Raw genomic sequence first — 26980 nt, forward strand, 5'->3', positions numbered from 1 at the left:
GGCTGTGTAACATCCACCAGTGCCAATCCCAAACGTGTGCCCCAGCAGGGCTGCAGGCATGTGGTGAAGGCTGAGCACCCCTGAGCCCTCACATCCTGCTGAGAAATGCTAATGCAGTGTTTCCACTTAACCCCAGTGCTTGGACCCCAATTCTGAGAAGGCACAAAAGCAACTGCTGCTTTCACAAAATCGAGCCCCTGATAAGATGCTGCAGGTTCCACACCATTTCCTGAAAGGGAGATAAGGACAGAGTTGGGACAACTCACATCCTGGGCAACAGTGACTCGGAAAATCAGCTCCGGGTACAAAAAGCAGTTTCAGGTAAACTCATCTGCTGATATGGAAAAGTAATTCTAGTACAGAGATGAAAAGTATTTTAAAGTCTCATAAAAACAATCTGACCAAAATGCCCTTAAAACTTTCCATTGAGTCCAGCATCTCTGTCATCCCTGCTCTCAGGGCTGGACTCGTACAGCTCAATAGGTCAGACCAAAGGCAGACAGGAGCACTCTGGGCTCTGAAAACACCATTACTTCTCCCGGCTGCTGGAACATCACTGCTGTGGCTGTCCAAGGAGCAGGGAGGAGCAGGGAGGAGCAGGGAGATGTGCCCCACGCTGGCAGCAGCACGGAGCTGCAGAGGGGCTGGCTGTGCTGGCCCAGGGATGCAGCACAGAGTGGCTCTGGCATGCTGGGCTCTGACTGCCCCCACTGCCCTGGGGCTCATCCCTGCCTGCCTCCCTCCATCCCCTGTGCCCTCACCCAGCCCAGGCTGTGCAGAGCTCCGGAGCAGGGCTGCAGGCCTGGAGACACAGAGCTCCTCCAGGGCAAACTTCAGCCAGGAGAAGCTGGTCCTGGGCACTCTGGGGCACCACGAGCTGGCCTGGCTCTGTGGCTGCTCCTCCCCAACTGAGAAAGACTTCCCTTGAGGCTTTAAAACTTTTTAATCACAAGCTGCCAATGTTGAGACCACAATCAGCAAAGAAGCCCAAACGCTCAGCTGTCATGAGCCAGCCCTTGGTAAAACTGTTATAAATGGGTCATTTCCATCAAGTGTGACTCGGCTCGTGGGGAAGGTCTGACTGAGTACCTAATTTAGGCTGGAGGAAACAGCCTCTGTGCTAACCCTCTACTCTCATATTTCACACCACTTGACAATCTCAGATATTTTTCACTCTTGCTAATGCTTTTCTTCTCGATGTCAAAAAATTTCAGGACAATTTTAACATGTACCTTCAAATCATCTTCAAGCTGAAACAAATCTGAAAGGTGTGCATTTCCCCACAAAACACCCCCAAAATGACTGCTGCTACTTCTACAGCTGAGGTGAAGTTAGAAACTTTAGGGAATGTCTTTGTTAAGCTTGGCAGGAAAAAGAAATCAAGCAGGATGAACTATGGTGAAAATCACCAGCCACCAGCAGCTCCCAGAGACAGCAGAGGATGAGAAACCCCATAGTGGGGTCAAACACGACCCCACAAAACCCCACAGGGGTCAAACACGACCCCACAAAACCCCCCAGGGGTCAAACCCTCCCTCTTGGCTCTGCCACGCAGCTGCAAAGGATTCTGCCACTGACCTTGAGGCCCAGGGGTGCTGTGTTGGAAAGGAGAACTCTCACTCAAAACAAACCACTCAGCTTCAGGGAAGCAAATGAGTTCATTTCTGGAAGTCAGATAAAGGATTTGCAAGGGTTTTTTTCTTTTGGTGGGAGAAAACTATGCAATGGTCTTGCTGACACAAATCAGTATAAAAGGTGGTTTAAAATCTCCTGTGCAAAACTGTATTCCAGACCAGAAGGAAAAAGATACACATGTGCACAGGGAGAAAATATACAGTTATGGAGAAAATTTATCTCCTCTGAGGGAATTTATTGCATGTTCTAAGATGATGAAGAAAGAAGACAAAGTGCAGCCCAGCTGAATCCTCATTAGCAATGTCTGCACTCACCTGGCTCAGCCATGCACAACTCTGTGTGGGGCTCAGCCTCCAGCACACATACCTTCCTCACCATTCATTAATGCTTCCCCAACACTTCTCTTTCTGAGTAATTTTCTACATGAAAAGAAATTTAAATACTTTTCCCATGTGTACTTAATTAAGAACAATCCCCTCAGATGTGATGGATGGCTGTCTGATCTGTAATATACTTGCTCTTCCGTATTTCATATTATCCTGCTTGCTTTCTTCCCCTATTTCTGTTCTTTATTAATTCATTCTCTCTTTCTGACTTTCCCCTTTAGTAATTCTCTGCTTGGTTTCCAGCCTTATTTTTATCAGTGGATTTTTCCATGACTCCATTTTTGGCCCCTTGAAGACAAAAACAAAAGCTGAGCGTCCCACCCCAGTCAGACTCAGACCTTGCACACTCTCCCTAGCAAGCTGCACACTTTTTTGCCCACTTTCACATATTTTTTAACAAGCTGGCTTTCAAATAAAAACCACAGCGCTTAAATGATACAGCTCCTGTTGGCAGAGATGATCACATTCCTTAGCAGCTCATCCAAAGGCTTTGCAAAGGCAATTCAAGCACATCCTTCTACCTGGGACTGTTATTTCCCAGAGGCAAACACACTGCTGCTAATTTAAACAGAGCTCATGTACCCATGTGCTCTGCTGTGAATGGCTGAGGATCACTGGGGCTTACACTACATAGACTTCCTACTTATGGAAATTTTAAATTACCCAAAATGTATATGAATTGAGTTGAATATGTATGCCCACCACCCCCACTTCAGATTGAAAATTGCTTTTTTTATAACAAATGCCTATTTCAAGCAGAGTGTTTGGAAAAGAAAAGCCCTTCCAAGCCAGGGTGTCCTCTGAAGCAAGTGGGAGAAGAAGCAGGTTTTAAACCCACTCCTTTTGTTCCAAAATGTGGAATTTGTGTTGTTACTTTTATAGCCCCACACTTGCCACTGGCTCCAGCAGGCTTGGAAGCAGGCTTGTGGGGATGCTGGGAACAGCAGGGAGGGGCTGAGGGAGGTAAATCTGGCCTTTCTGCTGGCAAAGAGAGGGATGGAATAAATTCTAGAGAGGGGGAGGGAAGGGGAAATGTAATAAATAAAATACTGAGAGGAGTGGATGTTAAAGGAGGGGAAGTGACGAGCAGAAGGGAAACGAGAAGTCAGCTGCAGTAAGGACCAACAAGCTGCTCCTGAAATGGAGGCAGTGAGGGAAGCTGGGCAACACCCAGGGCAGCCTCTGGTGCCCCCCGGCAGGGCAGGCAGCCTGGCTGGGAGGCAGGAACTGTGCCCTCCTTGGGGAACTGTGCTCTCTTTGGGAGGCAGGAACTGTGCCCTCTTTGGGGAACTGTGTCCTCTTTGGGAACTGTGCCCTCTTTGGGAACTGTGCTCTCTTTGGGAGGCAGGAACTGTGCCCTCTTTGGGGAACTGTGTCCTCTTTGGGAACTGTGCCCTCTTTGGGAACTGTGCTCTCTTTGGGAGGCAGGAACTGTGCCCTCTTTGGGGAACTGTGCCCTCTTTGGAGGCAGGAACTGTGCCCTCTTTGGGAACTGTGCCCTCTTTGGGGAGCTGTGCCCTCTTTGGGGAGCTCTGCCCTGTTTGGGGAGCTCTGCCCTCTTTGGAGACAGGAACTCATCCCTGCCAGAGAAGGCTTTGGGTGGACCCCGAGGTCACCCAGCCCCACTGCTGGCATGGCAGAGCACCTCCAGAAACCCAGGGGTGTCCAAGGAAAGTGCAGGCAAGGGCCAGGGGCAGCCCCTGGGATCTGCAGCCCCTGAGCAGACCGGTGTTCTGCCCAGCTCACCTCTGGTGCCCCTGCAGGGCTCCACCTGCTCTCCCCAGGCTTAGCAAGACCTCAGACAACTTGACACACTTAGTGTCTCCTTTAAAGCGGCTTCAGCCTTCCTCCTGAGCTAATGAGGAACCCTTTCTGAGCTGCTCCTTGAGGAAGGGGCCCTTCTTCAAAGCCCCTTCCAGGTGCCATGTGCACGCAGCAGCAGACCCAGGTTCCCTCCTCAGATCTCACTTCTCTGCACAGGGACTGCTCCTGGGAGCTGCTTCAAAGGCTGAAGTGTCAGCATCAGAAAGAAAAGAGGTGTGTGGGTGTGAAGTTACTAAATGCAAAACTGTCAACCTCCTTTCATTTACAACCCTGAATATGCATGCATGCAAAAATGTAGGGCTTATATTAAAGTTTTTACTCTTGGAGCAGAAAATATCAAGGAGAAAAGAAACTAAAAGATAAGATAAAGCTGTGCAGGTCAGAATCAACTAATCTTTTCTTTTTCATCAATTATAGTTTCTGTTAATAAACCCTGCCCTACCTTAAGTGAGATTGTCTTTTCCCATCTCAGGGAAGGGCACTGGCAGCAGACAGACACCTTTTGTTGGTGACTGGGCTGTGACAGCTGATGGATTTCTTTAGTCTCTGACCCAAGTAAAAGCTGTGTAGGAATCCATGCCCACCCCAGAAGATCACAGAGCTACAAAGCACCTCAGGGTAGGAGTGGGATCCTGGGTGCCCCAGCTGAGGAGGCTCTCTGGGCTCTGCCTCGAGCCCTGGCAGCTCCCTGGGCTGGGACAGGGACCCAAGGAGCTGCCAGTGACAGCTGGGAGAGCTGTGCTCCCCAGGGCTGAGCTGTGCCACACTGGGAGCCCTGAGCAGCAGGACAGGGACACGCAGGGCTGGGGACACTGCCTGTGCCCCCTCGACGGTGCAGGGATTTCGGGAAAATGCACTGCTGCTCTCAAGCAAATCACTCCTTACCGAGCCTGCCACAGCCAGGAGGAGAGAAAACTTACCCCATCTCATGGGAAACCTGAATTCTGCCCTTGGTCACCCTCAGACTGTGCTTCTGCTGCCTGCTGCTGGCCCAGACCTGTCACCTGCTCAGGGGACACCTGCTCACCAGCTCAGCCTGACTTTGCTGCTGTCCCCAGGACTGCCCAGGTGTCCCCAGGACTGCCCAGGTGTCCGACACCACCAGAAGGATGCTTGGGGATGGCTGAGGCTCCCTGAGCTGCTGGAACACTCCTGTGCTCACATCCAGCTGGAACACAGCACTGGGGCAGAGGTGAGGCAAGAAGGGCTGAAGGGGGAATATGTCCTGAACAGAAACCCCCAGCACTTACATGAGAACTATGATTTTCAGAGTAGGTTTTACTGACAAAGTGCTTATATTTTGGGTTAAGAGCTACATGACCTGCAAAACCCCACCAGACTCTCTACCAGAGAGTCCAAGATGACAAAAGATCAAAGGCTCAAACTCTTTATAAAGTGTGTGACCCTGCTGCAGGTACCACAGGGACGAGGTGATGTGGGGACAGCTTGAGCACCTGCAAGGCACAGGGAATTTCCCCTTCTAGGTTACCCAGCATTTGTTTTGAGTAAGGGTAGAGATGTTTGGAGTTGGCCTTACAGTAGCAAATGACTCTAGAGGCATCAGCCTAATGGCAACTCAATTTTACCAACATTCCTTGAGTCAGTAAAAACCCCACAGACTGAATAATTGCTGTATCAAAAAGGAAAGGCCACAACTACCACAATTACCCACATTAACTCCTGTTGTTTCATAAGAGAAGTAACTGTTGTTTAGAAGACTGTCAGAGGAAAAAAGAAACTTGTCTTCTCTTACTGTCAGTGCTGTGATAACAAAATGAAGGGCTGCAAGTGCAGAGGGTTTGCTCTGGGTAGCAATTGAAGCTTCATCAGATGATTCATGGCCAAGCCAGGATGACTGTACCCATCTTCTCCCCAAGAGCACAAAAGGAGGTTGCTTTCCTTAGTACAGATATTCCCAAGCCACTGGCAGATCAAGACTGCCTCCCCCTCAGCTGGAAATTCCAGATCCTCAGGGGTTCCTCATGGGGAAATGGCTGTGAGGCCCCTAAAGACAGCCCTGGAGGACTCGGTGTAGAGCTGGTGACAAACAGGGCCTTTCTCTGCTTCAGAGCAGTGCTGCTCAGCAAGAGAAATCACCAGTGCCTCATGGGTGAGGAATGCTCTCTCCCTGCCATGGCTGCTGGACATACTTCTGTGAAGAAAAGGTTTTGTTTGGTTTTAAGAGCTACAGGTTATTTATAGTAAATGCTTGCCCTTCTGGCACTGTTCCTACAAGCATAATTAAAGGAAACATAAACAGTTAGTGCATCACTCAGTACAGGTGTTTTCTGGCATCTCACAGATTAGAAATGCAAATTTGGGAAACAATTAACTAATGTGGTAGCAATCAACAATCTGCATAAAGCTCTTCCAGGTCTTTCCTACCACAGCTGCAATAATTTCCCCAAGAAGAAGCCCAAGGAAGTCTGTGCTGAACTCTGCTGCCCGTGGTGCAAGCCCCAGGTCTCTGTCTAGAGCTCACATCAAACCTGGCTTTCACTCAGAGGCCACCAAAGCTTAAACTGAAGTCAAGGCTTTCGGAGCTGGTGAGTGGTGCTGGCACAGCCCCTGCCCGTGGCCCAGGTGTGCTGAGCCTGGCTGAGCTGAGCTGAGCCTGCCTGAGCTGAGCCTGCCTGAGCTGAGCCTGGCTGCGGGGCTGAGCCTGCCTGAGCTGAGCTGAGCCTGCCTGAGCCCTGCTGCAGCCTCTGCCCCTCCCTGCAGGGCCAGGGATCCCACAGAGCCACCAAAAAGTGCAGCTCCAAGGGAATGGCCAGCAGCACAAGGCATTTGAGGGGGCATTATCTGTGAACAGAACCTCAGCTGGCTCTGCTGGGCTGCTCCACATCAGTCCAGCTCCTGCCCGGGGCCTGCAGCCAGGGAAGGCTCCATCCAAGGGCTCAAAGCTGGCCCGTGACAGAACCTCCCCTCTGGGCAGCAGGGCTCTGCTGCCCTGCCTGCTCCTCGGGCTGCTCCAGGCCTTGGAGCCTGGATCCAGGCACTTTTTTAGTCGTTAAGTTTCACAGGCCTCCCAAACGTTCTGTTCATTTTTTAATGACACAGAAATCTCATCTTGTAAATCAATGACCATCTTGTCCAGATCCTGAAAATTTTACTCAGATAAATTAATTCTCCCTCTGGCTGGCAGTCAAAGAAACTGCATGAGTAAGAATTACTTACATGAGAAAGGATTTACAAAATCAAGCCCATTAAACTCTTAGTTTATCAGGTGAAGGGAGGAGATCTGCACTTCAAACTGTGTCTATTTCACTTATTAGAATTTCTTATGGTTTTTGTTCTGTTTCAGATCATTCACTTATTTACTCTGAGCTTACAGTGCCTTCTGTCAGTGTCAATATGGCTCAGCTGGCAGCAGATGCTCTGCTAGCTCTGAGCACACTGGTGTGAAGCAACGAGAACTGAATGAGAATTGATGGGAGCTTTTGCCTGAAACCTGAGCTGAAACCTTTGTATTTATGAAACTCTGCCTCTAATTCATGTACCAGCTCCACCAGCTATCCTCACGTTAAAAAGACAGTATTCCAGTTTAGCAGGAGTTCCAGCAGGGCGAGGAGCAGCCCACTCTTTGCAGCTCCCCAAACCCCTTTTGCTAAAGCAGTAACTTCTGGAGCTGCCATTCGAGGAAACGTGCTCACAAACCTTTAGAGGTTTGCCCACTCACAGTCAGCTCAAAGGAAACGTCCCACCAACAGCTGGGCTCAAGAGGAACGCTGCTATCTCATAACAGGAGTTTTTAACATCTGAAAATGTTCTGGGAATGAGGGTGGAGGGTCTAAATTGATCCCTTATTTCTGTGCATTCAAAGTAATCAGAGTAAGGAAAGGGGGAGACTGCTTGATAAAGCAGACAGAGCCTTGTGCTGTGATTCTGAACCCAGCTCTCTGATTTTTAGATACCTCCTGAGGCTTTAAATAAACAGAACTGCACTTCACCAATTATCATGCCTGTTTTGCTTGGCTCCCCAGCGGATTCCATTTTAGAAGAACCATACTGCTCAATATGCAGAGCTGTTTGGGTAGAATTACAAAAATGAAAAACAATGTGATGGCACCTGTAGCATCAGCAGAATGTAAAATATGAAAGGCCTTATCAGCTCAGCTATTCAGACCATCCCATTTGCTGGTAAAAGCTATTATATAGGCATTATATCCAAAGACTCCCTAATCCATTTGTAATTTCAGATTCCTTTGTCAATCCTAGATTGCCTAATGAAAGAAGTTCAGTATAAAAATGCAAGTTTCTTAATACCATTCTTATTCAAGAGACTTTTTCCTTTCCCAGGCCCTTTTTATGCTTCCTATGCAGGAGCCCAGCAGGTCTAACTCCAAGAGCTACCTTACAGAAAAGTTAGTCTCTGAAACCAAGGCTTCAAGGGCATAATGCAAATATGACAACTTTTCCATTTCCTTTGTCCTGAGTAGCTCTGTGCCACAAAGAAGGTTTCTCCTGCTTTCCAGGACTCATCCAGGGGGCTCTGCTTCCAGCACACAGGAGTCTTGCCAAGAGGATGGCATTCAGACTGGGACTGAAGTGACAGAGTTTCCTTTGGAAACCTCCTCCAGTTGTGCTGCAGTTCTCAAAAGCAACCACAGAACTCTGGATCTTGGGCTTAAGGACTCCTTTTCCTCCCCCACTGACTCCCCATCAGTATTTCTCAGTACTCTTTTCAAAAGAAGTGTTTGGCTGACAATGTGAGCCAAAACTCTTTATAGTCGAGCCGGAGTCTCAGTTTTTGCACCTCATCCCTTGCAGTAAAAGTTCTGCAAGGAAAAGATGCTTTTAGTAGGCTTGCTAAAGGATGTAAATGGCCAGGAGCAGTAAACATTTCTCTGGAGGCTGCCAAGTGGAACAGAAGTGAATTCAGCTCCTCTTCGCACTGCTGTAACTGCAGGGCAACACAAAGATAAAAAGACACAAAGTGTTTAATAAATCTGCTCCCAATACCCCCACATGGCAGATCAGTTGCTGGTGACAGTCTGGATTGATAGACAGCAATTCTGGGGAACGGGGCTGCCCTTTACCTACTTTTAGCACAAGAACTGCTGAATTTTGTTTGTCCTGGCCCTGCTGAACAGCCAGAGCTCCGAGTGCTGTCCTGCAGCTCAGGCCCTCCCAGGAGCAGGCACACTTGCACCTCCTCACGCAGCTTTTCCTGCAGCCATTGCCACCCTGCTCCACCCTCTCCACCTTTCCCATCCACCTGGGACCAGCTGAACGCTCTGGGGCAGTTCCCATGGGAGCAGCAGCCTCCTGAAAAGCACCCCCCAGCCCAGCCCAGCCACCAGCAGGACGCAGCAGCAGCCCCGAGCAGCCAGGGCACCCCGTTCCCACCTCCCTGGCCAGCTGCAGGTGCCCGTGGAGAGCAGGAAAGGGATCCTGCCTTCCCCTGCAGCCTGCCCCGGCCTCTGCTGGGTGGGCACTCCAAGTGCCTCCAAGCCAAACAGAGCACCATCGTGCCTCACAGCATTCTCCTGTCAACAATTTACTCCGTGGGGCTGGAAGCCACCCAGAGGATGGGCTCCCATGGCAAGCAGCTCCCGGCTGAACGACGAGCTGCGTGGAGAGCACTTCTGGGAGTTCACCAAACTGATGAGCCTGCCATTGCAGGGCCATCCTGGCTCGCTCCTGCTCCAGTTCTGAGTTTGTTTTCCAGTGCCAGCCCACTCCTGTTGGTGTGGGGAGCCCTGGGAGCCCGTCTGACTGCTGCACCCTGCTTAGATGCTCACCCTCAGACTGGCTGAGCCACCGGCAGCTCCAGGCAGGGGCTCTGCTGAGTCACTGTGACAAGAGCTGCTCATTAGCTCAGCCTGCAGCACCAGAGGGAGGGGAAGCCCTTCTGGGCTTCCCAGAGCAGGCAGACAGCTTTTTAGAAGGAAAGGCAGGTGCAGGAAACAAGCCATGGTTTCAAAATGGTATTTTCTTTTAATTAAGTCACATTCAAAAGAAACAGTCAGTCTGGAATGTGATCTTGCTTCTGAACCTGAAGACACAGATCAGGAAAAATAATCAACACCTCAAAAATCCACATAAATACTAGCACACATATTTTCCCAGTGAACTGAGCCCAGCTCTACAAGAAGCAGGCTCACATGCCTGGCGTGCATGGATCCCTACACCCCAGAGGCACCTACGCTGCTGGTCCTGAGGTGTAGCACCCACACCACACTGAAGAGAGAAAAGCAGCACTTTTCTCCCTGGCTCTGCTGAACTCCAGCAAGGTGAGCTGTGCTTTGGTGATCTGAGCACACAAATCCAGTGGATCCAGGAGCTGGCAGTGCTCTCCTCCGCTCTGCAGCTCCAGCCCTTATCTGCTCACCCCTGTGCCTGCCAGCCTGCTTTGCAGGGTGACAGGGAGGAGCTGGGAGCAGCCTGGGAGCCCTGGCGCTCAGGATTCCTTGTTTGCTGGTCCAGGGCCAAAAGCCCTTGTTCAAAGCGATCAGTGTGATCCAAGGTGTGAAGCTCTCAGACTTGAGTCCAGCTCCAAATTCTGCCAAGGTGCTTTTTTTGTCATCATGGCAGTTTTGTGTCACTTGTGACCCCAGTGAGCAGTACAATGCACTGAAAAACTGGGAGTTACACTGCCATTTCAGCCCCATCTCTGAGCTTGCTGTGTCCCAAAATTCTGCTCTCAGCAGTATCTGAAGTCTGAGTTTATAAAAACTTTCTGCTTTTTCACCCAAGGATTTTGGCATGGATTAGCAAATGACCAACAAAGGAAGAGGATGCACTTTTAGTCTCCTACCTACTTTGCATATTGTGAGATATGCAAAGATTGTGACATTATTTATCTCCCAGGACATTAGACCCCCCTTGCACCAGCAGCAGCTTCACTGCTGGCTTGTAGCAGCAGCTCTGCTGGGGAAGCACTGCCAGGTGTGCCAGGATGAGGGCAGAGCACAGCCCTGGAGCACCCCTGCCATGCCTGGGCTCCTCAGGGAGCCTCAGCTGAGCAGGAGCTGAGACCCCCAGCTCCCAGCACCTGCAGCCAGGGCTGGAGGCACAGCAGCACCTCGGGGGCTCCAGATGCCTGGGGGATGACTAGGAGAGAAAAGCAGCATAATAGCTTCAAGACCTGCAGCTTGCTGAAGCTCCTAATAATTCTCCCGTGGGAGGATTATGCCATCTGCACTTCCCCGCTGCAGACAGGCAGTCTGTCCCCAGAAATCTGGGCTCACACTGGTGCCACAGGGACAAGCACCTGAAGGAACAGCACCATCCCTCCAGCCCACATCACTGACACCAGCACAGCTCTCCTCCTGCTGCAGGGAGCCTCTGCTCCCCCAGGAGTGTCCCACACCTCAGAGCAGGGCCAGATAGGCTGGGGGAGCTCAGCCAAGGGCTGCAGGTCCCTCCAGCAGCTGGGACACGTCTGTGAGCAGCACTGCAGCTGCACTGCAGGCAGTTCAGCTCACACCCACCCCAAAACCTGCCAGGCACACACCCTGCGTGGAGGCTGAGGCTGGGCAGGAGCATCAGCAGCCTGTGGTGCCCCAGTGAGAGCCAGCAGGCTCCCCCTGTGCCAGGCAGCAGCAGCAGCAGCCAGCCCCGAGCTGCAGGCACCACCTGCAGCACTGCCCGTGCCTGGGGGCTCAGGACACGTTCAGCAGCTGGGGCTGCTCCTGCAGTGCCTGCACCTCCTCCGGGCAGGCTCCTGTGCCCTGCTGCCCTGAGCCTGCCCCTGTGCTGTGGGGCAGAGCAGCAGGCAGGGCTGGCAGCACAGCAGGGCACGCGAGGGACAGAGCGTCCTCTGAGCTGTGAGCCTGCTGAGCACCTGCCCAGCACAGGGCAAGGTGCTGCAGGGACAGGAAAACATGGATCTGCACCTCAGACCCTGGCACTGAGGAGAATCAGCTGTATCCAGGTGTAGCCTGCATTCGTGGTAAAAAATGATTTATACTGACAAGCAAATTTAACCAGATGAAGCTTTTGATTATTTCCCCTATCTCTTGGTTTGTGCTATTTCCCTGAGGTGGAAAAATGCTCTTTGCCAGTAATTCATTATAAATGCCCCAGCCATTCCCATTAGCTACAGCAGGTCTCCACTGCACTGCTCAGTATTAAAATATGCACAAACTTCTCTCCAACTCACCAAAACTGATTTTTGAATCACTCTGAGAATTTAATCACATTTCATTCCTCTTGGCTATCATCAACGTGCATGCTTCACACAATATTTACTTTCAGTGCAGGTACCAAACGTAGATATGACAGTTTACTTTACATACAGAGGACAATGTTAGCTGAATGCTCTCTTAGGGTAAATTGTACACGCAGCTCTGCCCAGGGTTTTACACCAAAGTGCTCCCTAAACCCCTGCTAGCTCTGCACCAGGCGACATCAGACTAGAAATGGCAAAAGGAAGCCACGTCCAGCAGCAATATTAAAGCAACAGTGCTCACCCCAGAATAGTTAACAAAGGCAGCATGAACACCTCTTCCTGGCAGCTGAGTGCCCTGAACTGCCCACAGCTGGGCTGGAGGGCTGCATGAGGCATGGGCAGACTTGTCCCTGTCACACATGGCCAGGGCACAGGACTCCCTTAGGGAAGGCTCCCTCCAGCCTGGCAGAAGCTGTGAGGATCTGCCCATGACATGGGAAATGAAACGCTTTGGTAAAACACAGGAACTCAGAGCAAGACAAGAGGGGAAATGAACCCTCTTTCCAAGCTGAGCTGCACTGCTCTGAGACTGGCCAGAACTGTGCAATGAGCAGCACATATTTAATTATACTGTTTCTGACAATGTACCCAGGAGAAACAAGCACAAAGTCACCCGTGTTGAAATGTTCTGCAGGAAAAATCTGCATTTCCCTGACAGTCACTACGCGGTTTGAAAAACTCTACCATGATGGTTCATGGAAAATGCATGGCTGGAGGTTGACAGGCTGTTTTTAAACTCGGAGTATTTTGGGCTGTTTCAGCCTATGCAGAACACCCAACTCCCTGCACCTCCATCCACCCTCCCCTGGAGGAGCCTCCCCCACTGCTGCTCTGCATCGCTGGGAGCCTCCTCTGCCTCATCACCACCCCTCACCGGGAGAGCAGCAGCTCCAGCACTGCATGCCTGCCAAACAGACCCTCCAAATGTTCCAGACAAGCCAACAACACACCAATCCACAGCACATCAAACCAGAAAAACTCAAGTGGGGCAGAGATGGCGGTCATGTGAAAGATATGGTCATTCATAGAAAGAAAAATAAGATGAAATGAAAGCCACCCTAAAGCACAGAATGATTCATGACGTGGTTACGTAAGACAGCAGGCCAGAACACCGTTTAAGTCATCTTGCAGCAGCACCACGCTGGTGTGAGAGGAATGAATCAAACACTGTGTTTGTACGGGGAAAGGGTGCTCAAGCACCAGGAGCTGTGCCTCCAAATAGCTCCTAACAAGGTCCCTCCAAATAAAGCCCCCAGGGTGGGTTCAGCTTGGGAGGAGCCCTCACACAACAGCCATGGGCTTTGGAGGACACTGGCTGCAGGAAAGAAACCATTTCAGATGGGGAGTCTCTGATCTGGAGATGTGACATGTCACCTCCCCTCCCTGCAGGCCAGGACTTCCATGTGCCCTATAACACATGTAGAGAGCTGCATATTTGGTTTCATGGTTTATCTTTCTTTTGCTGAGCTGAATTGCTGCCTCGTCCCCGAGGAGCTTTTATCACTACCCTACAGATCTTACTTTTGCTCTAACTGACAGATGCTACAAACTACCCATAAACTCTGGCAGCCAACTCCAGGTATCTGCTCTCTGCAGATTCATGATCCTCCACTGATCCCCCCGTGGAGATTCACCTCCTTCCCCAGGACAGCCACGGGGCTGAGGCACGCCCCACTGCAGGCTGCCTCTCAGGGCAGACACCTGGGTGCCCTCTCACAGACACGAGGCTCACAACAGAACCAAAGCCAAGGGATCATGCAGAGACCTCAACGATCTCTCTCCTTGTTAAACGGCTTCACCAATGCTAATTCATTTCTCTCTGGAAATGGTGCAACTATCTGCTGTAGCTACCTACAGTTTAAGTGCCCTTCTATTTCCCCTGTTCTCCTGCTTCAGGAACTTGACAGTGTTTTGTGGGGCTTTTGCACTTGATCAATCCCATGTTGCCATCTGTCTGCTCCTGACAAATCCCATTCAGGAACACATCCCTGCAGGGGCTTTGAAACCCTCAGGATGTGTAGATGGATGTCACTTACTTGAGCTGATCTGTTCCCCAGACTCCCTGGTGGCTTTCCTTGAACAGGTGAGTGTTCAGCTGGTATAAATCAGCTGAGCTCTCCTGGGACTCATTTATATCAACCAAGAATACAGCCCAAAATATAGAGTTCATTTCCCATGCATCAGACTGTCAGACTGCATCCCTTGCTGAAAGGACCATTATCAGCAAAAGAAATGCTAGACACGCTTGAAAAATAGTGCTGGAACTGGATTCTGGCAGCCTGAAGGAGGGGCAGATGCTCCTCACCAGCCCTTGTCCATTCCCTGGGCTCACTGACAGGGACAAGAGCTGCTTTTTCCCCCTGAGAGTTTCTTGTGATTATTGCAAGGAACAGAACAACCAAGCCAGAAGGCAGCAGGGGATAAACCCACGATTATCGAGAACTTGGGTGACAATTTCCCTTAGAAAAGCAGAGCAAAATTAAGTGGACACCTGTCTTTGTGAAGAGAATTTAAGAGTACAAATTTGGGAAACCACACAACAAAATTCTGTTTAAAGCCTTGCCAAGCCCATCAAGTTCAAGAAGATTAAAAAAATAAATGTAAGAAAATATAGCTGTCTAATAAGGAAACCAAAATGACCACTGTTACTAAGAGGCAAATAGAGACATGGAGGATTCAAGGAAGACACAATCCAAGGGAACATAACCATGTGAAGAGCTACCCTCAACCAACGTAAAGAATAACCCAAGTGAAACTCGGAGCTCTGCCTCAGATGCACATCAAGCTGAAAGCTGCACTTAATGGAACCCGGGGCCACATTCTGCCCCTTCTCCTCCCAGCAGGGGAACTGAAAGGGATGCTCACCACCTCAGAGGTGCCTGTGGGCTCAGGGCTGTGTGTCAGAGAGCAGGGACTGCCCTGCAGGGTGAGTCCCCTGCCCAGACAGAGGTGATTTCTGCAGGAAAGCACAAACACCACCAGAAAGCAGAGATTTCTGCTCTGAGAGCACCAACCCAGCGCTCTCTGGAATGTTCCTTTGGCCCGGCACTGCCAGGCCTGATCTGCTCCTGCTCTGGCAGACAGAGAAAAAATATGCAAAGCTGCCCTGCTCCCAGCTGTCAGGATTGCAAAATAAATGAGAGATTTGAATAAGTTTGCTTAATTTTTATCAGGATTAAGGGAATCTTTTATAGAAGAGAATCATTTGTAGTAGATAATAGAATACATTCTCCTCTGTTTTCCTCGGGAAAAATCTATTAAAAACTGTATAATTAAAACTCCTGAAGATAGTTCAGCTAAATGTTTTTAATTGAAAAGTGGTCTATTTTTTAAAAAAATCTTTTTTTAAAAAATAAAAACACATTCTGCTCTCGTGAGAAATGTCACTGAAAATTATTAACAGACATTCTTCATCAAAACTACTAATAAAGCTGTTCTTTACTCACTCACCTACTTGAAGCCATAAAATTTCTACTTGAAAATCCTAGCCAAACAAAAAACATAATTACTTTCTCTAACTCCTTTTACTCAGAGTAACACAGATCTATAGGAAGGCACGAACCACGCTGAGGCACGTGGGGGACACACCACGTTGTCCCTTCCCCTCAGTGCCCCACTCTGAGCAGCCCAGCCGCTGCACAGGGACCAAGAGAGAGGATCCTGTCTGTTTGGGGTTTTGGTTGTGGGGCTTTTTATATTTCACACTTCAGGATTATTCAAAGGCACCACAGTGTGATCCCATACATCCCTAGGTGTTCCTGATGGATGAGATTATTAAACCAGAAGCAGACTATCACCACCACGCTGACTCTGCTGCCAAACTCACATTTCTAGGTTATCAGCAGATCCCTTGCAACAGTCAGTTATTCATTTACCACAGTTCCACAGAGAACAGAATTAAAAACGTTTACTTACTGATGTATATAGGTATCCTTCACTGTTCATTGCCAGATATAGTTTTGTTTGAACCCCCTGAATCGCCACCACTCGTAAACCCACAGGTATGAGGTTAAACAAAGCTAGGAGAGAAAGGAGATGGAGAGCAAAATTAATCCTTTGGAACGTGCAGGTCGGACAGAAAATGAGACCAGAATTACCAGAACCAAGTAAACATCTCTGTTCAGGCATATATGCATTTCTGTGGGTGCTACAGAGCAATACTTGTACCAGCACGTCCTTTGGCCACCAAGAGCTCGGGAATGACCTGAGGTGTCAGTGCCTCTCCCTCCTTCTGAAGACGGGAATTGCTGACAGCTGAGAGAACTCACCTGCCTGGTGAGCAGAACCCAGGCCCTGCCCAGTGACCTGAACGCTGCTTGGGGTTTGTTAGGATGCTTTTCTTGTGCCATTAAGTGCAAGAAGGAATCCAGAGGCAAACAAACAAAAAAAATTTCAAGACAATCAGAACTTGTTTTCAAAGTCAGTAAACATTTTGACCAAAAGGCAGGAAGAAGATGAAATTCAGAAAAGTTGAAAACCATCATTAGCATCTCAAAATGTTTCCACTTATAACTCATTGGGGTTTAATTTTTCCTCTTTCTTAGAGGAGAATGGGTTTGAAAAAACAGAGTTAAATAACTTCAAAATGAAATGAAAGGCCAGCATATTCTTTAGATCAACCCCTAAATCTGTGCTTTCAAAATTGAGCTGCTTTGAATGTTCTGCTTGCATTTCTGCTGGTACACATGCTAATAGTGGCAGTATTTATAAGCACAGAAACAACTCTTCAAAAAATGAAGATTCCGGTTCGCAAAGTGGAAAAGAAAAAAAAAAAAAAAGAAAAAAAAAAGGAAAAAAGCAAAGCTCTGCCATAGCTTGGATTCGTGGATGTGTTAAAATTGAACACAAGAAATAATGAGTTGAATACAGTACTCTGTGTTCAACATGGGGGATTAAAAATAAAGGGGAGTTAAGAAAATTATCATAACCCAAAGCATCTCCTTCCACTCTGTGGCAGAAATGCAGAGAAAGGAAAAAGTGATGCCAAACTACTCCCCATTTCCAGTGATTTATTATTTGGCTGAAAAACTATGGTCTGCTTCAGGCTGAAGTTTGATATTTATTGTTACTGTCCAAAACCAATTTAAACTCAAATTATGAATTTGAAATATTTTTATTATTTTCAAAATTACACCTAAGAATTATGACCTCTTATCAATTTTTTTTTCAGCCTGAAAACCCCCAAATGGTCATACTTCAGTAAAAAAAAAAGAAAGAAAAAAAACTTCAGCTTGACAGCATTTAACACAGACCCTAAATTCTGTGTTTGGGGATGCCAAGAGCGCATGGAGTGCCCCGAGGTTGGGGCACCTTTGGGCACTGCACTTCCTACAATGGTCAAGCATAGCAGAAAGGAGGAATACCCAGAACTAACAAATAAATGCAGGGCATCATAAAATCAGTGTTTTCCTTCCCCTTTCATAGCCACGAGTGTACAGACACTGATTGTGCAGACAAACCACACATGCAGACCCTCCTCATGCTCGCCTCCAGCTCAAAATCAACACCCTCTACCTTCCCTTCACTCAGAGAAAATCCTCCAGATCTGCGCAGCTTTTGGCAAAAGAAACTCAGATCTTCAGTAAGGGAAAAGGATTTTTCATTCATTCTAGCAAATGCTTGAGTTTACTGGGGGGAGAAAATATTCCCTTGGGCACGGGTCCTTTGCAGCTCAGCCCCAAAAATCAGCAGCTGATCTCTGTGTAGGCTGGAGAGGAGGATTTAAAGCTCAGCAGCCAGGCAGAACCTGCGGGTCTCTTTTGGAAGGCGATTTCTTGATGGCACGTTTACAAGGAGGGCAGGTGTAGGGGTATTTTCAGCACGAGGGTCTGAGTATGGGCTCCACTGCAAACAGTGCTGCAGACCTGTCAGCAAGAGCTGAGGAGAGGGCAGAGATGGGCCAGCAGGGACAGAGGTGCCATAGAGCTGGGACAGCAGGGACATAGCTGCTAGTGGGCCACGGGGACGGGCTGTATGAGGAATTCCTGGCTGTGCTTTGTTGGCCAGTGGCAGAGCCAAGGCTGAGCCCTCCTGCCTGAGCGGGCTGGCACCAGAGCCAGGGGTGGGTGCTGTGACACCTGAGCCAGGGGTGGGTGCTGTGACACCTGAGCCAGGGGTGGGTGCTCTGCTCTGGCACCAGAGCCAGGGGTGGGTGCTGTGACACCTGAGCCAGGGGTGCTCTGCTCTGGCCCCTGAGCCAGGGGTGGGTGCTGTGACACCCGAGCCACGGGTGCTCAGCTGCTGCTCCCAGCACTGGGACACATTTCCCTGGCAGACACGTCCAGGCTCAGTCTCGAGGCAGGCTGAGGCACACTGGAAGCTGGGTCACACCCCAGTGGGATGAGCAGGGGCTGTGGCACAGACTGCTGGAATTTGGGAAGGGGCTGTGGGGAACTGGCCCTGTCGGAGCAGTGCCCACTCTGCCCTGTGCCAGCCCAACCACACATCCTGCCCCAGCTGCTGCCTCTAAGGACAGGGGCGCTGGCACTGCACCAGAAATGGGACTGTCCCTCTCAGCAGCAGCTGTTAGTGCCCCGTCCCTGAGCAGCAGCACGCTCAGCTTTGGCTCTGGAGCAGTGAGTGACCTGTCCCCAGCTGTGACCGCTGTCAGGACCCACAGCAGAGGCACAGAGAGCATCTCTGCAGGTCCCCAGAGGCACAGCAGGATGGAGGGGTTACCTCACTCCTAGGGGCTGCCCCTCATGTGGACAGATATGACAGAAGGGTTGGCAACGAAGCTACAGCAAAATAAATTGCTTCCTATTGTGATCAGCTGGTGTCAGCACAAAATAATCCAAAGCAATTTGCATCCCACTCTTTCCCTATTGCATTTGCATTGTTTTAAATGAGGATAAGGATAAGGATGCCCTCCTAATGAACAGCTAAGCAATGCCTAAGGGAGAGATGATCTTTGCCAAGGTCTCTGTGCAGTATGAGTGGACAGAGAAATGAAGCTGCACAGGCAGAGGCAGCAGGCCACAGCTGGATTTATGAACATAAACATTTCTCTGAGGTCTGCCAGTCTTGGCTTGGCCACCTGCACCTCCGTACACGTTCTGCAGGGCATTGTTTCCTACACTGCCTTATTTTACCAGTCTTGAAATCTTTTTGTCTAGCTGTGTGGGACCCTTAAGCATTTTTCACACACCAAAACAATGTTGTAGCATCTTTCCCTGTTTTCTATTAATCCGCAAAGTTGTAAAAAAACCCAGTCAAAAACAAGTAAAAATGCCCAGAGCTTTTTCAAGAAAACCTGAGGGAAACCTGGTTGAAAGTTGATGCTACAATTTATAAGCAGTAACAAATAATAACAATAGGGAAATGTGGAGTGAAAATGAAATGAAAATGCTGCTGAAGTCCCAGTTTGTGAAATACCACGGCGCTGTTTGAATGAGCCCCTGTGAGAGTGGAGATAGCGTTATTCTATTTCAGGCTCTGAGTAGGCGAGCAAATTTTCCCTGCCGAAAAAAAAATCTAATAAAATCCAAAGGACAGCAATGAACTTCTCTGGATTGCCATGGAGATAACATTTGCTTTGTTTGTCACATGTGTCATCATTACCTCCTCTGGTTCATTATTTCTGTAAGTGATTTCTATCTGTGTTTCTCTCAGACCCTGTAAGTCTGAAGGACTCCTGTGCTGCCAGCACGGCGTTAGTGCTGCTGCCACTCACTCAGCCAGCCCAGGACTGCAGCTCTGAGGGGACCTGCACGGGAGGGAGACACACAATCCACAAACACACCATTTATTCTCGTGTCACTTACTATAACTACTGTCTTCCTCTTTCGTTCCATCAATTGTTCCATCTGCTTGCAACTGCAAGTGGTATCCTTGCCTGCTGTAGAGCTTTGTTACTATACCTTTAAGCTGAGGCTCTGCAAAGAAACAACAGTGAGATTAACGGGGGAAATCCTGATGTGCCACTCCAAGCGAGCAGGACGTGAAAAACAAATCTTCAGGTTTCTTCTCAAGGCTGAGGTAAGAGAAAGACCCAAACCAAAAGCAGGGCTACCAGCTTTGCAACACTTTTCATTCAGGCTGAGATCAAATTTATGTCTATGAAATCAATTGCCAAAATGATTAAATGCCACTTTTGATTACGACGTGAGTAGTACAGTAAAATCTCCTTCCAGTGAATACGAATTCCAGCAGCACTGCTTGGCCCCAGGAGCCCAGCCCTATCTCATTTAAGATTAAAAATGAGCTGGCAAAGAGTACATTCAGTCTTTTAAAAAGGTGTGAGTTCTTAGATGGAGAGGAAAAAGAAGACTATTACAATAGCATTAATAAGAGCCACAGTGACAGTCGAGAGCCTAAATATATAGCAGCAAACGTTTAGCACAGGAACTGCTGCAGCTCTAATAAACAAACCCCCATTCCTCCCTGCTTCAGAGAGTACAGAGCATCCAAAGAGATAAACTACTCAATGAACATATGGAAAATGAGAGGGAAACCCTGAAATCCAGCAATGTGTGGAACTGCAAAATAAATATTACCATAAGGGCTGAGGTAATTACCTCATCAGCTAGAAGAAGAAAGATCAAAACAACGCATAGTTTGCATAGATTTCTTTTTTCCATAATCATCCTCAGATTCACAGCTAGAAAGCGAGATATCTCACACGGTTTCATATCATTCTAGACCAAAAAGTACACAACAGCAGGATATGCTGTCAAGTGTGCCATTCAAGATATCTGGCTAAAGCATCAGGAGTAATTGCAAAAAAAGGTCTACGCCCACTGAATCCCAATGACATCTGCATTGTAGTCATTTCACACAGTTACGTTTGTCAGGAGCTCATGCAGCCCTGCAGCTCGCTCCACAACATCTCACTCTCCTCAGAGACAAACACTGTGAAGATGGTGTGTCACTTCCAGCACTCTGAGTCTGGATAAGGCTCCTTGTCTTTGTAACCAAAGGCACTGGGGCTCTGCTACTGCGCTTCATTTTAGCAGGGGCTGAAGGCAAAAGCTTACCACAGCTTGCTTAAGTGTATTACATCTTATTAGCAACTTTGATAAGAGTCCTGATGGACACACAACTCTTACCCAACTTTTCTGACCAGAAGTTATTCCAGCCCTCACTCTGGCTCTTTAGCCGTACTCCATCCCACAGCTGCTGGCAAGCTGCAAGCAAGGCAGGCAGGTGGAGTGGCACAAGCACCACTGCTCCAGCACAGCCAAGCCACGGCAACATTGCCAGAGGGCTTTGCTCCTCCCACGTACAAAACAATCCACTCAGATCAGGGACCCAGTCTTCACGCCTGATCTTTGGCACCTGTGCCCCAGAGAGCCTCGTGTCTGCAGGGCAGCTGCAGGTATGGCATTCCTAGAAAGGCACAGGGCGCTGAAGCAAAACTCTGGAAGGTGCCAGCAAAAGCACAAAGCCTCGTCTGCAATCAGCAGATAAAGCATGGCACAGGCGTCTGTGAAGCAGGACACCGAACCCAGATCTCCAGACCATGAAGTTATTTAACATACAACGATATATTAAAGAGAGAGACGCGTGTGTGGGAGCTTCCCTGCTAGCACATCCCCCACAAATACACCATGTGTTTGTGTGTGTAACAGAGGGACACACAGCTGACTTACGGGCACCTGGGTGCACACAGGTGTGCAGGTGAGGCACAGACAGCAGCGTGTGCTACCCAAAGAAACCAGATGAACGACAGGGGAAAGGACTGGCATGGGGTACCCAGGTCCTGCACATCCATTGTACGAGCCCTCAAGTACCTCTCCCCCTTTCCCCACACCTGACACACGTCCCAGTCTCCATTGCACGAAACCAACCAACCCCCCAAAGACATAACCCTTGCCAACCTGGTCGCCTTCTTCGCCTTTTCTTGGAGCCAAAGAGTTTGACCCTGGAAAACACATTCAACTTGTTCTTGTCGCAGCTTCCCTTGCTCTTGCTGGGGCTGTTGACACACTTACAGGCATTGGACTTCTCCCGCTCCCTGGCTTGTCTCTTCTGGCGGATCAGGGAGCTGGCGATGGCTGCGGCCATGGCCGCCACCGCCCCGGCTGCCCGGCCGGCTCAGGCACGCGGGGGTCGCCGGCCGGCCGCGGCCAGCATGCTGCTCGGCCGTCCCCAAGGCCGGGGACGCTGCCGGGCAGCCTGGCCACCGCCGCCCACCGCCGGTCGGCACGGCAGCCCGGGACACACCGGCGGGACGAGCACCAGAGCCCCGGCGCGGCACGCAGCAGTTTAGCTCGAGCGATTTCGTCCTCTGGGATCTTCCCCTTTTGACTTTCTGGTGCCTTTTTATTCCTCCCAACTTCTGGCAGGGGAAAGTTTGCAGGCAGAGGTGAGCGTTTCTACGGAGATCACGCAGATCGCTTGCAAGACATCCCTCCAAGCTTCTCCAGACGCGCTATCTGCACGCAGCCATGGCACATCCACTTGGTGCAAGATCATCGCATCTCTCCTAGCCCCGATTTCTGCAGTTAACTTTTCTTCCCACCCGTCCCCTCCCCATTCAAATCCCGGCAAACACCTGTTAGACTCCAGCAGGGGCTGTCCGGTTGCAGGGGTTTTCTGGATCCTTTTTCCTCTTCTCGCTTAGAGGAGACCCGAAGCAGTCGGTGCTGAGGCACTGGGCTGAGGCGCCTCGGGAAGCCTCTTCTGCTGCGCTCCTGACAGGTGAGCGCAGCCTCCCCTGCCCGGCACGCTCGGCTCTCGCACCGCAGCTCTTCCCAGCCGGTAAACAAGCAGCTCCCGAGCCGGGACTGCAGCAGCAGGAGCAGCAACAGCAGCGAGAGCAGCAACAGCGGCAGCGGCAGCGGCAGGATCCCTCCGGCAGCGATGCGGGCACCGCGCACTCCCCACGAGCCGTGCGCTGGGTACAGAAATGAGGCGACGCAGCAAACCCCTTATCACCACCTCCCTCCTCCTCCGCCCGTGCCTCCTCCTCCTCCTCCCGCTCCTCTCCGGCGCGGCGGAGAGCGGAGAGCCCGGCCCGGCGCTGCGGGGCGGCCGCGGGGCCGCGGCGGGGAGGGGGCTGGGGCGGGCAGGGGAGGGGGCACCGGGGCGGGTACCGGGGCGGGGGTGCCACGGGAGGGGGTACCAGGGGAGGGGGTGACACGGGAGGGGGTGACACGGGAGGGGGTACCAGGGGAAGGGGGTACCAGGGGAAGGGGGTACCAGGGGAAGGGGTACCGCGGGAGGGGGTGCCAGGGGCGGGGGTACCTGCGCCGCTCGGAGCCGCCTCCCGGCAGGCGCAGACACCCAAACAGACGTGACTGCGGTGAGCAAGCAGCCCCGCCGGGCCGGAGCGAGCGCACCTGGCTGGCAGCAGCGCCGGGCTCGGGGCAGGGCGCAGCTCCGGCCACCGCTGTCCCCTGCCTTTCCCTCATCCTTACAGGGGGTCCCCCCTCTGCATCACGGATTTATTGGAGGCTTTTTGCGTCTCTCTTTTTGCCGTTCCTTTCCACCGCCCGCTCTCAGCGGCAGCTTCGTAGCAGACGAGGAAATCCTCAGAAAGAGCGATTTCCCTGCCGCTGCCGTGTTCCCCGTTCCCCACCGTGTGTCCCCGCGGCCGGGGTCTCCTGCAGCCGGGTTTACTGATGCCGAGCTGCGGTGGCGGCGGGCCGGGGCCGGGGCCGGGGCCGGGGCCATGGCCGTGCCGGGAGGCCGGGCACAGCCTGGCCCCCGCTGGGGTCAGTGCCCTGCCGCGGACACCGAGCCCGCAGCCCCCTGCCCAGGACACCGGGAGCGGGAGGTCCTGGAGATCCCCCCGCAGCCCACTCCCGGCTCTTCAGCATGCCTTCCAGCTGGAGCCTCAATCAGAGCCAGTTCAGGCCGGAAATAAAGCAGAGATCTGCAGCCCCGGAGGCAAACAACTCTTGAGAGAATTTGTCCCAAGGCAGAGGGATTCACAGGCGCTGAGGCGGGGTGGGATGTCCCCGAGAGCTGGCTCAGGCAGGGGCAGAGCCCGGTGGGGACTGCGATGGCAACAGGCTGCTGTCACCCACGGCGGGCAGCCGTGTCCCTTGTGCCAGGGCCAGGGGCCACAGAGATCCCAGGGATGGCTGGGCTGCTGTGACAGCACCAGGCTCCCGATGTGCTTCCAGGCTCGGCCAGCTGCTGAGGGCGTTTGCCCTTCCTCCTGTCCTCCATGTGCCCTCAGCAGAGGCAGGTGCCCCCATCCCTGCCTGGGGTGACGCGCAGGGACAAGGCCTGGCACGGGCAGCAGACGCCGTGCTGCCCAGCACCTCCCCACAGCTCAGCTCCAGAGGTTGCTGCACCTCTGCAGATACCACAGCCCTTCCCTCGGCTGGGAACAGCCACAGCAACAGCTTCTCACTCTGCTCCACCGGGAATCCCTGTCCCACTGACCGCTGTGCAGGCCAGGCCCTGTGACACTGCATGGTACAGGCTCTGTGACAATGCATGCTACAGGCTCTGTGACAGAGCCCAGCCAGGCCCTGTGACAGAGCACGGCCAGGCCCTGTGACACTGCACGGCCAGGCCCTGTGACAGTGCACGGCCAGGCCCTGTGACACTGCACGGCCAGGCCCTGTGACAGTGCATGGTACAGGCTCTGTGACAGAGCCCAGCCAGGCCCTGTGACAGTGCACGGCCAGGCCCTGTGACACTGCACGGCCAGGCCCTGTGACAGTGCAGGGCCACCCTTGCAGGCGTCGGTGTCACCTCAGGCTGTGCTGGGCCTGGCACCCCATCCCACACGCTGTCCCCTGGCTGCAGGAGCCGCCTGGGTACACACACACCTACACGCACACGTTTGTTTGTGAGGCAGCCCATGCACACAGGCATATTAAACAAACACTCCTAATTTAAGTTTAACGGTGGGGTAAAAATAGCTGTAATTCACAAGTTCCACCACTACCCTCATCTGCCAGTCCACATAAGACATGTGAAATCCAACACAGGAGACAGCCAGTTGGATATTATTAGCAATAACTCATCCCACTCAACTCACCGGTAACATACTATGGATTTTGCCATCTTTCCACTTCCAATACAGTCATGAGTGAGGCTTGTTTTCTTTCCTGAGACTCACCCATTACTTTATAAATATTCTCAATTTGGAAAGCAGTGTTTGATCTTCAGATCAAAGTGAAGCTGCCTCATTGTGATCTGTCCTACAAGGTCACAAGACATTGCGTTTTCACAGAGACTAACCAGAACTCTGAATTCAGCTAACCTTGAAAATCCCAGGGAAAAGCAGTATATAAAAGCCGTATGTGGGATATCTTTCTGCCAGCATCCCAGCCTGCATGCTTAAAATCCATAATGAAAATTCATTTGCACAAATGTTCCTTGACAGATAACTAAAGAGAGGAACAAAAATAGCATATATGCATAATCAGATTTAAGTTTCAAAAAACAGTTCTCTAGTTTTTTTGCATGAGCAACCTCTTCATCTATCGGTACTCCTACAAACATGTCTTCATTTACTATAAATGGCACATGAAAATGAAGATCTTGTTGGGAAAACGTCTTTGGTACAGGACCAGCCTTTGGACTACTTCAGTGTTCCAGATATAAAAATCTCAAAGAAACAGCTTTATTTTCTTTCAAAAGCAAGAGCTGCTCACTCCCCACCACACTAAAATAAAATAAAATCACATTCCAAGTGACTTTTTGAATGCAGAAGACAACCAGACATTCCCTGAGCACACATTCTCTCTCTTTACGATTATTGCAGTGGGACACATTTAAAGCTAAGGGGTTAATTGCCAGTGTCATTTCAATCAAAGAGAAATCAGCATGGACAGACTTGTCCAGTTGCTGTCAGGGACAGTGCCACCCTCTCCCTGGAGCTGCCATCTGACCAGAAGCAATTCCACTGTTTTGAAGTAGACAAAGATCTCACCCACTTTTGATTTACAATTTTTCCTCCCAGTCATCTGTTGAGTGTTTGCTCATGATTATTTCCATGATTCTGATCACTGAAATGTGCTTGAACCTTCCGAAGCTGCCTGGATTGGGCAGAAGCAGAGCCTGCAATTTGGCACGCAGGCCAGGAGCAGCTCTTGGAGGCAGGGCATGGTGCCTGGCAGCCCTTTTTTTTTTTTCAGGCAGCCCTTGCTGCCTGGCTCCTGCACAGAAAAGCATCAAATCCCCATCACTGGCCCAAACTGCAAGCAGTGCTGGCTCTTTCACCCAGCTAGAGGAAAGTGCCAAAGTTCTGGTTTTCCCTTCCTCCTCCCTGAATCATCTGTGCTGTGGTCCCAGAGCACTGCTGTTTGCTCTGGGCTTGAATCTATCCCGAGCACAAAAGATTTACAGCCGGTCCTGTCTCATGCTGAGCAAAACAAAAACTGAGACCAGGTGAAAAATACCAAGCCAGCTGCAGTGCTGACTGCCATGGAAGCAGCTGCAAGGACAGCCAGAGCCCATCGTGCAGCCTGTCTGTGTCCAGGGCAGCCCTGAGCAGAGAATCCTTCCCCCAGGGCTCCTCACTGCCCACAAGCCCAGCGTGTGACCCCAGGGGACCCACGCTCCTCTGTGCCCTGTGAAGCATCAGCAATTCTGTCATGGTTTGACCCTGGCCCAATGCCAGTGCCCCCATGAAAACCCATCCTCCCCTGGTGTCTGCTGTGAGATGTGATCAGAGACAGAGCAAAGCAGGCCTCCACTTGCAAACAAAAGGAAAAAAAAACTTTATTAGCACACAATTATAAAATGGACACACAGAGCAGAATGGAAACCTGTCAAACATTCCTCCTCCCCCCACTCAATTCTCACAGAATGACACAAAACCTCAGTTCTTTATCCAGTCCATCACACTCTTCAAATAATCAACACAGTCCATCTCCACCCTTCCGACAATCACCTCTCATTTCATCAAGGAGAGAAGAGCCCCCCCTTGTGCCACAGGCCAATCCCCGTCACTCAACAACTACACGTCGTGACTTCTTCCTTCCATGTTCAGTGCTCTCACCACTGCACATGGACCAGAGCTGCTTTTAGGGTTTCCCTTTCAAGAATGCCC

General features: G+C 50.8%; 1 protein-coding gene across 9 annotated transcripts in view; it reads right to left on the reverse strand.

The window, feature by feature from the left end:
• Nucleotides 1-26980, reverse strand: part of FGF13 (fibroblast growth factor 13) — a 190966-nt gene that overhangs the window by 20489 nt on the left and 143497 nt on the right. For 7 of the 9 annotated variants that reach the window (XM_038164603.1, XM_038164611.1, XM_038164608.1 and 4 more), the window contains 2 exons: nucleotides 19785-19895; nucleotides 15937-16040 (listed from right to left, as the gene is read on the reverse strand). In XM_038164603.1, the coding sequence (XP_038020531.1) occupies nucleotides 15937-16040; nucleotides 19785-19895 (215 nt within the window). Of the gene's footprint in view, nucleotides 1-15936; nucleotides 16041-19784; nucleotides 19896-21068; nucleotides 21692-21839; nucleotides 22484-26980 lie in introns of those variants that run through there. The other 2 variants (XM_038164605.1, XM_038164610.1) reach the window with 2 other exon arrangements.

The sequence above is a fragment of the Motacilla alba genome, chromosome 4A, assembly GCF_015832195.1.
Source record: "Motacilla alba alba isolate MOTALB_02 chromosome 4A, Motacilla_alba_V1.0_pri, whole genome shotgun sequence".
In the NCBI taxonomy this organism is placed as follows: Eukaryota; Metazoa; Chordata; class Aves; order Passeriformes; family Motacillidae; genus Motacilla; species Motacilla alba.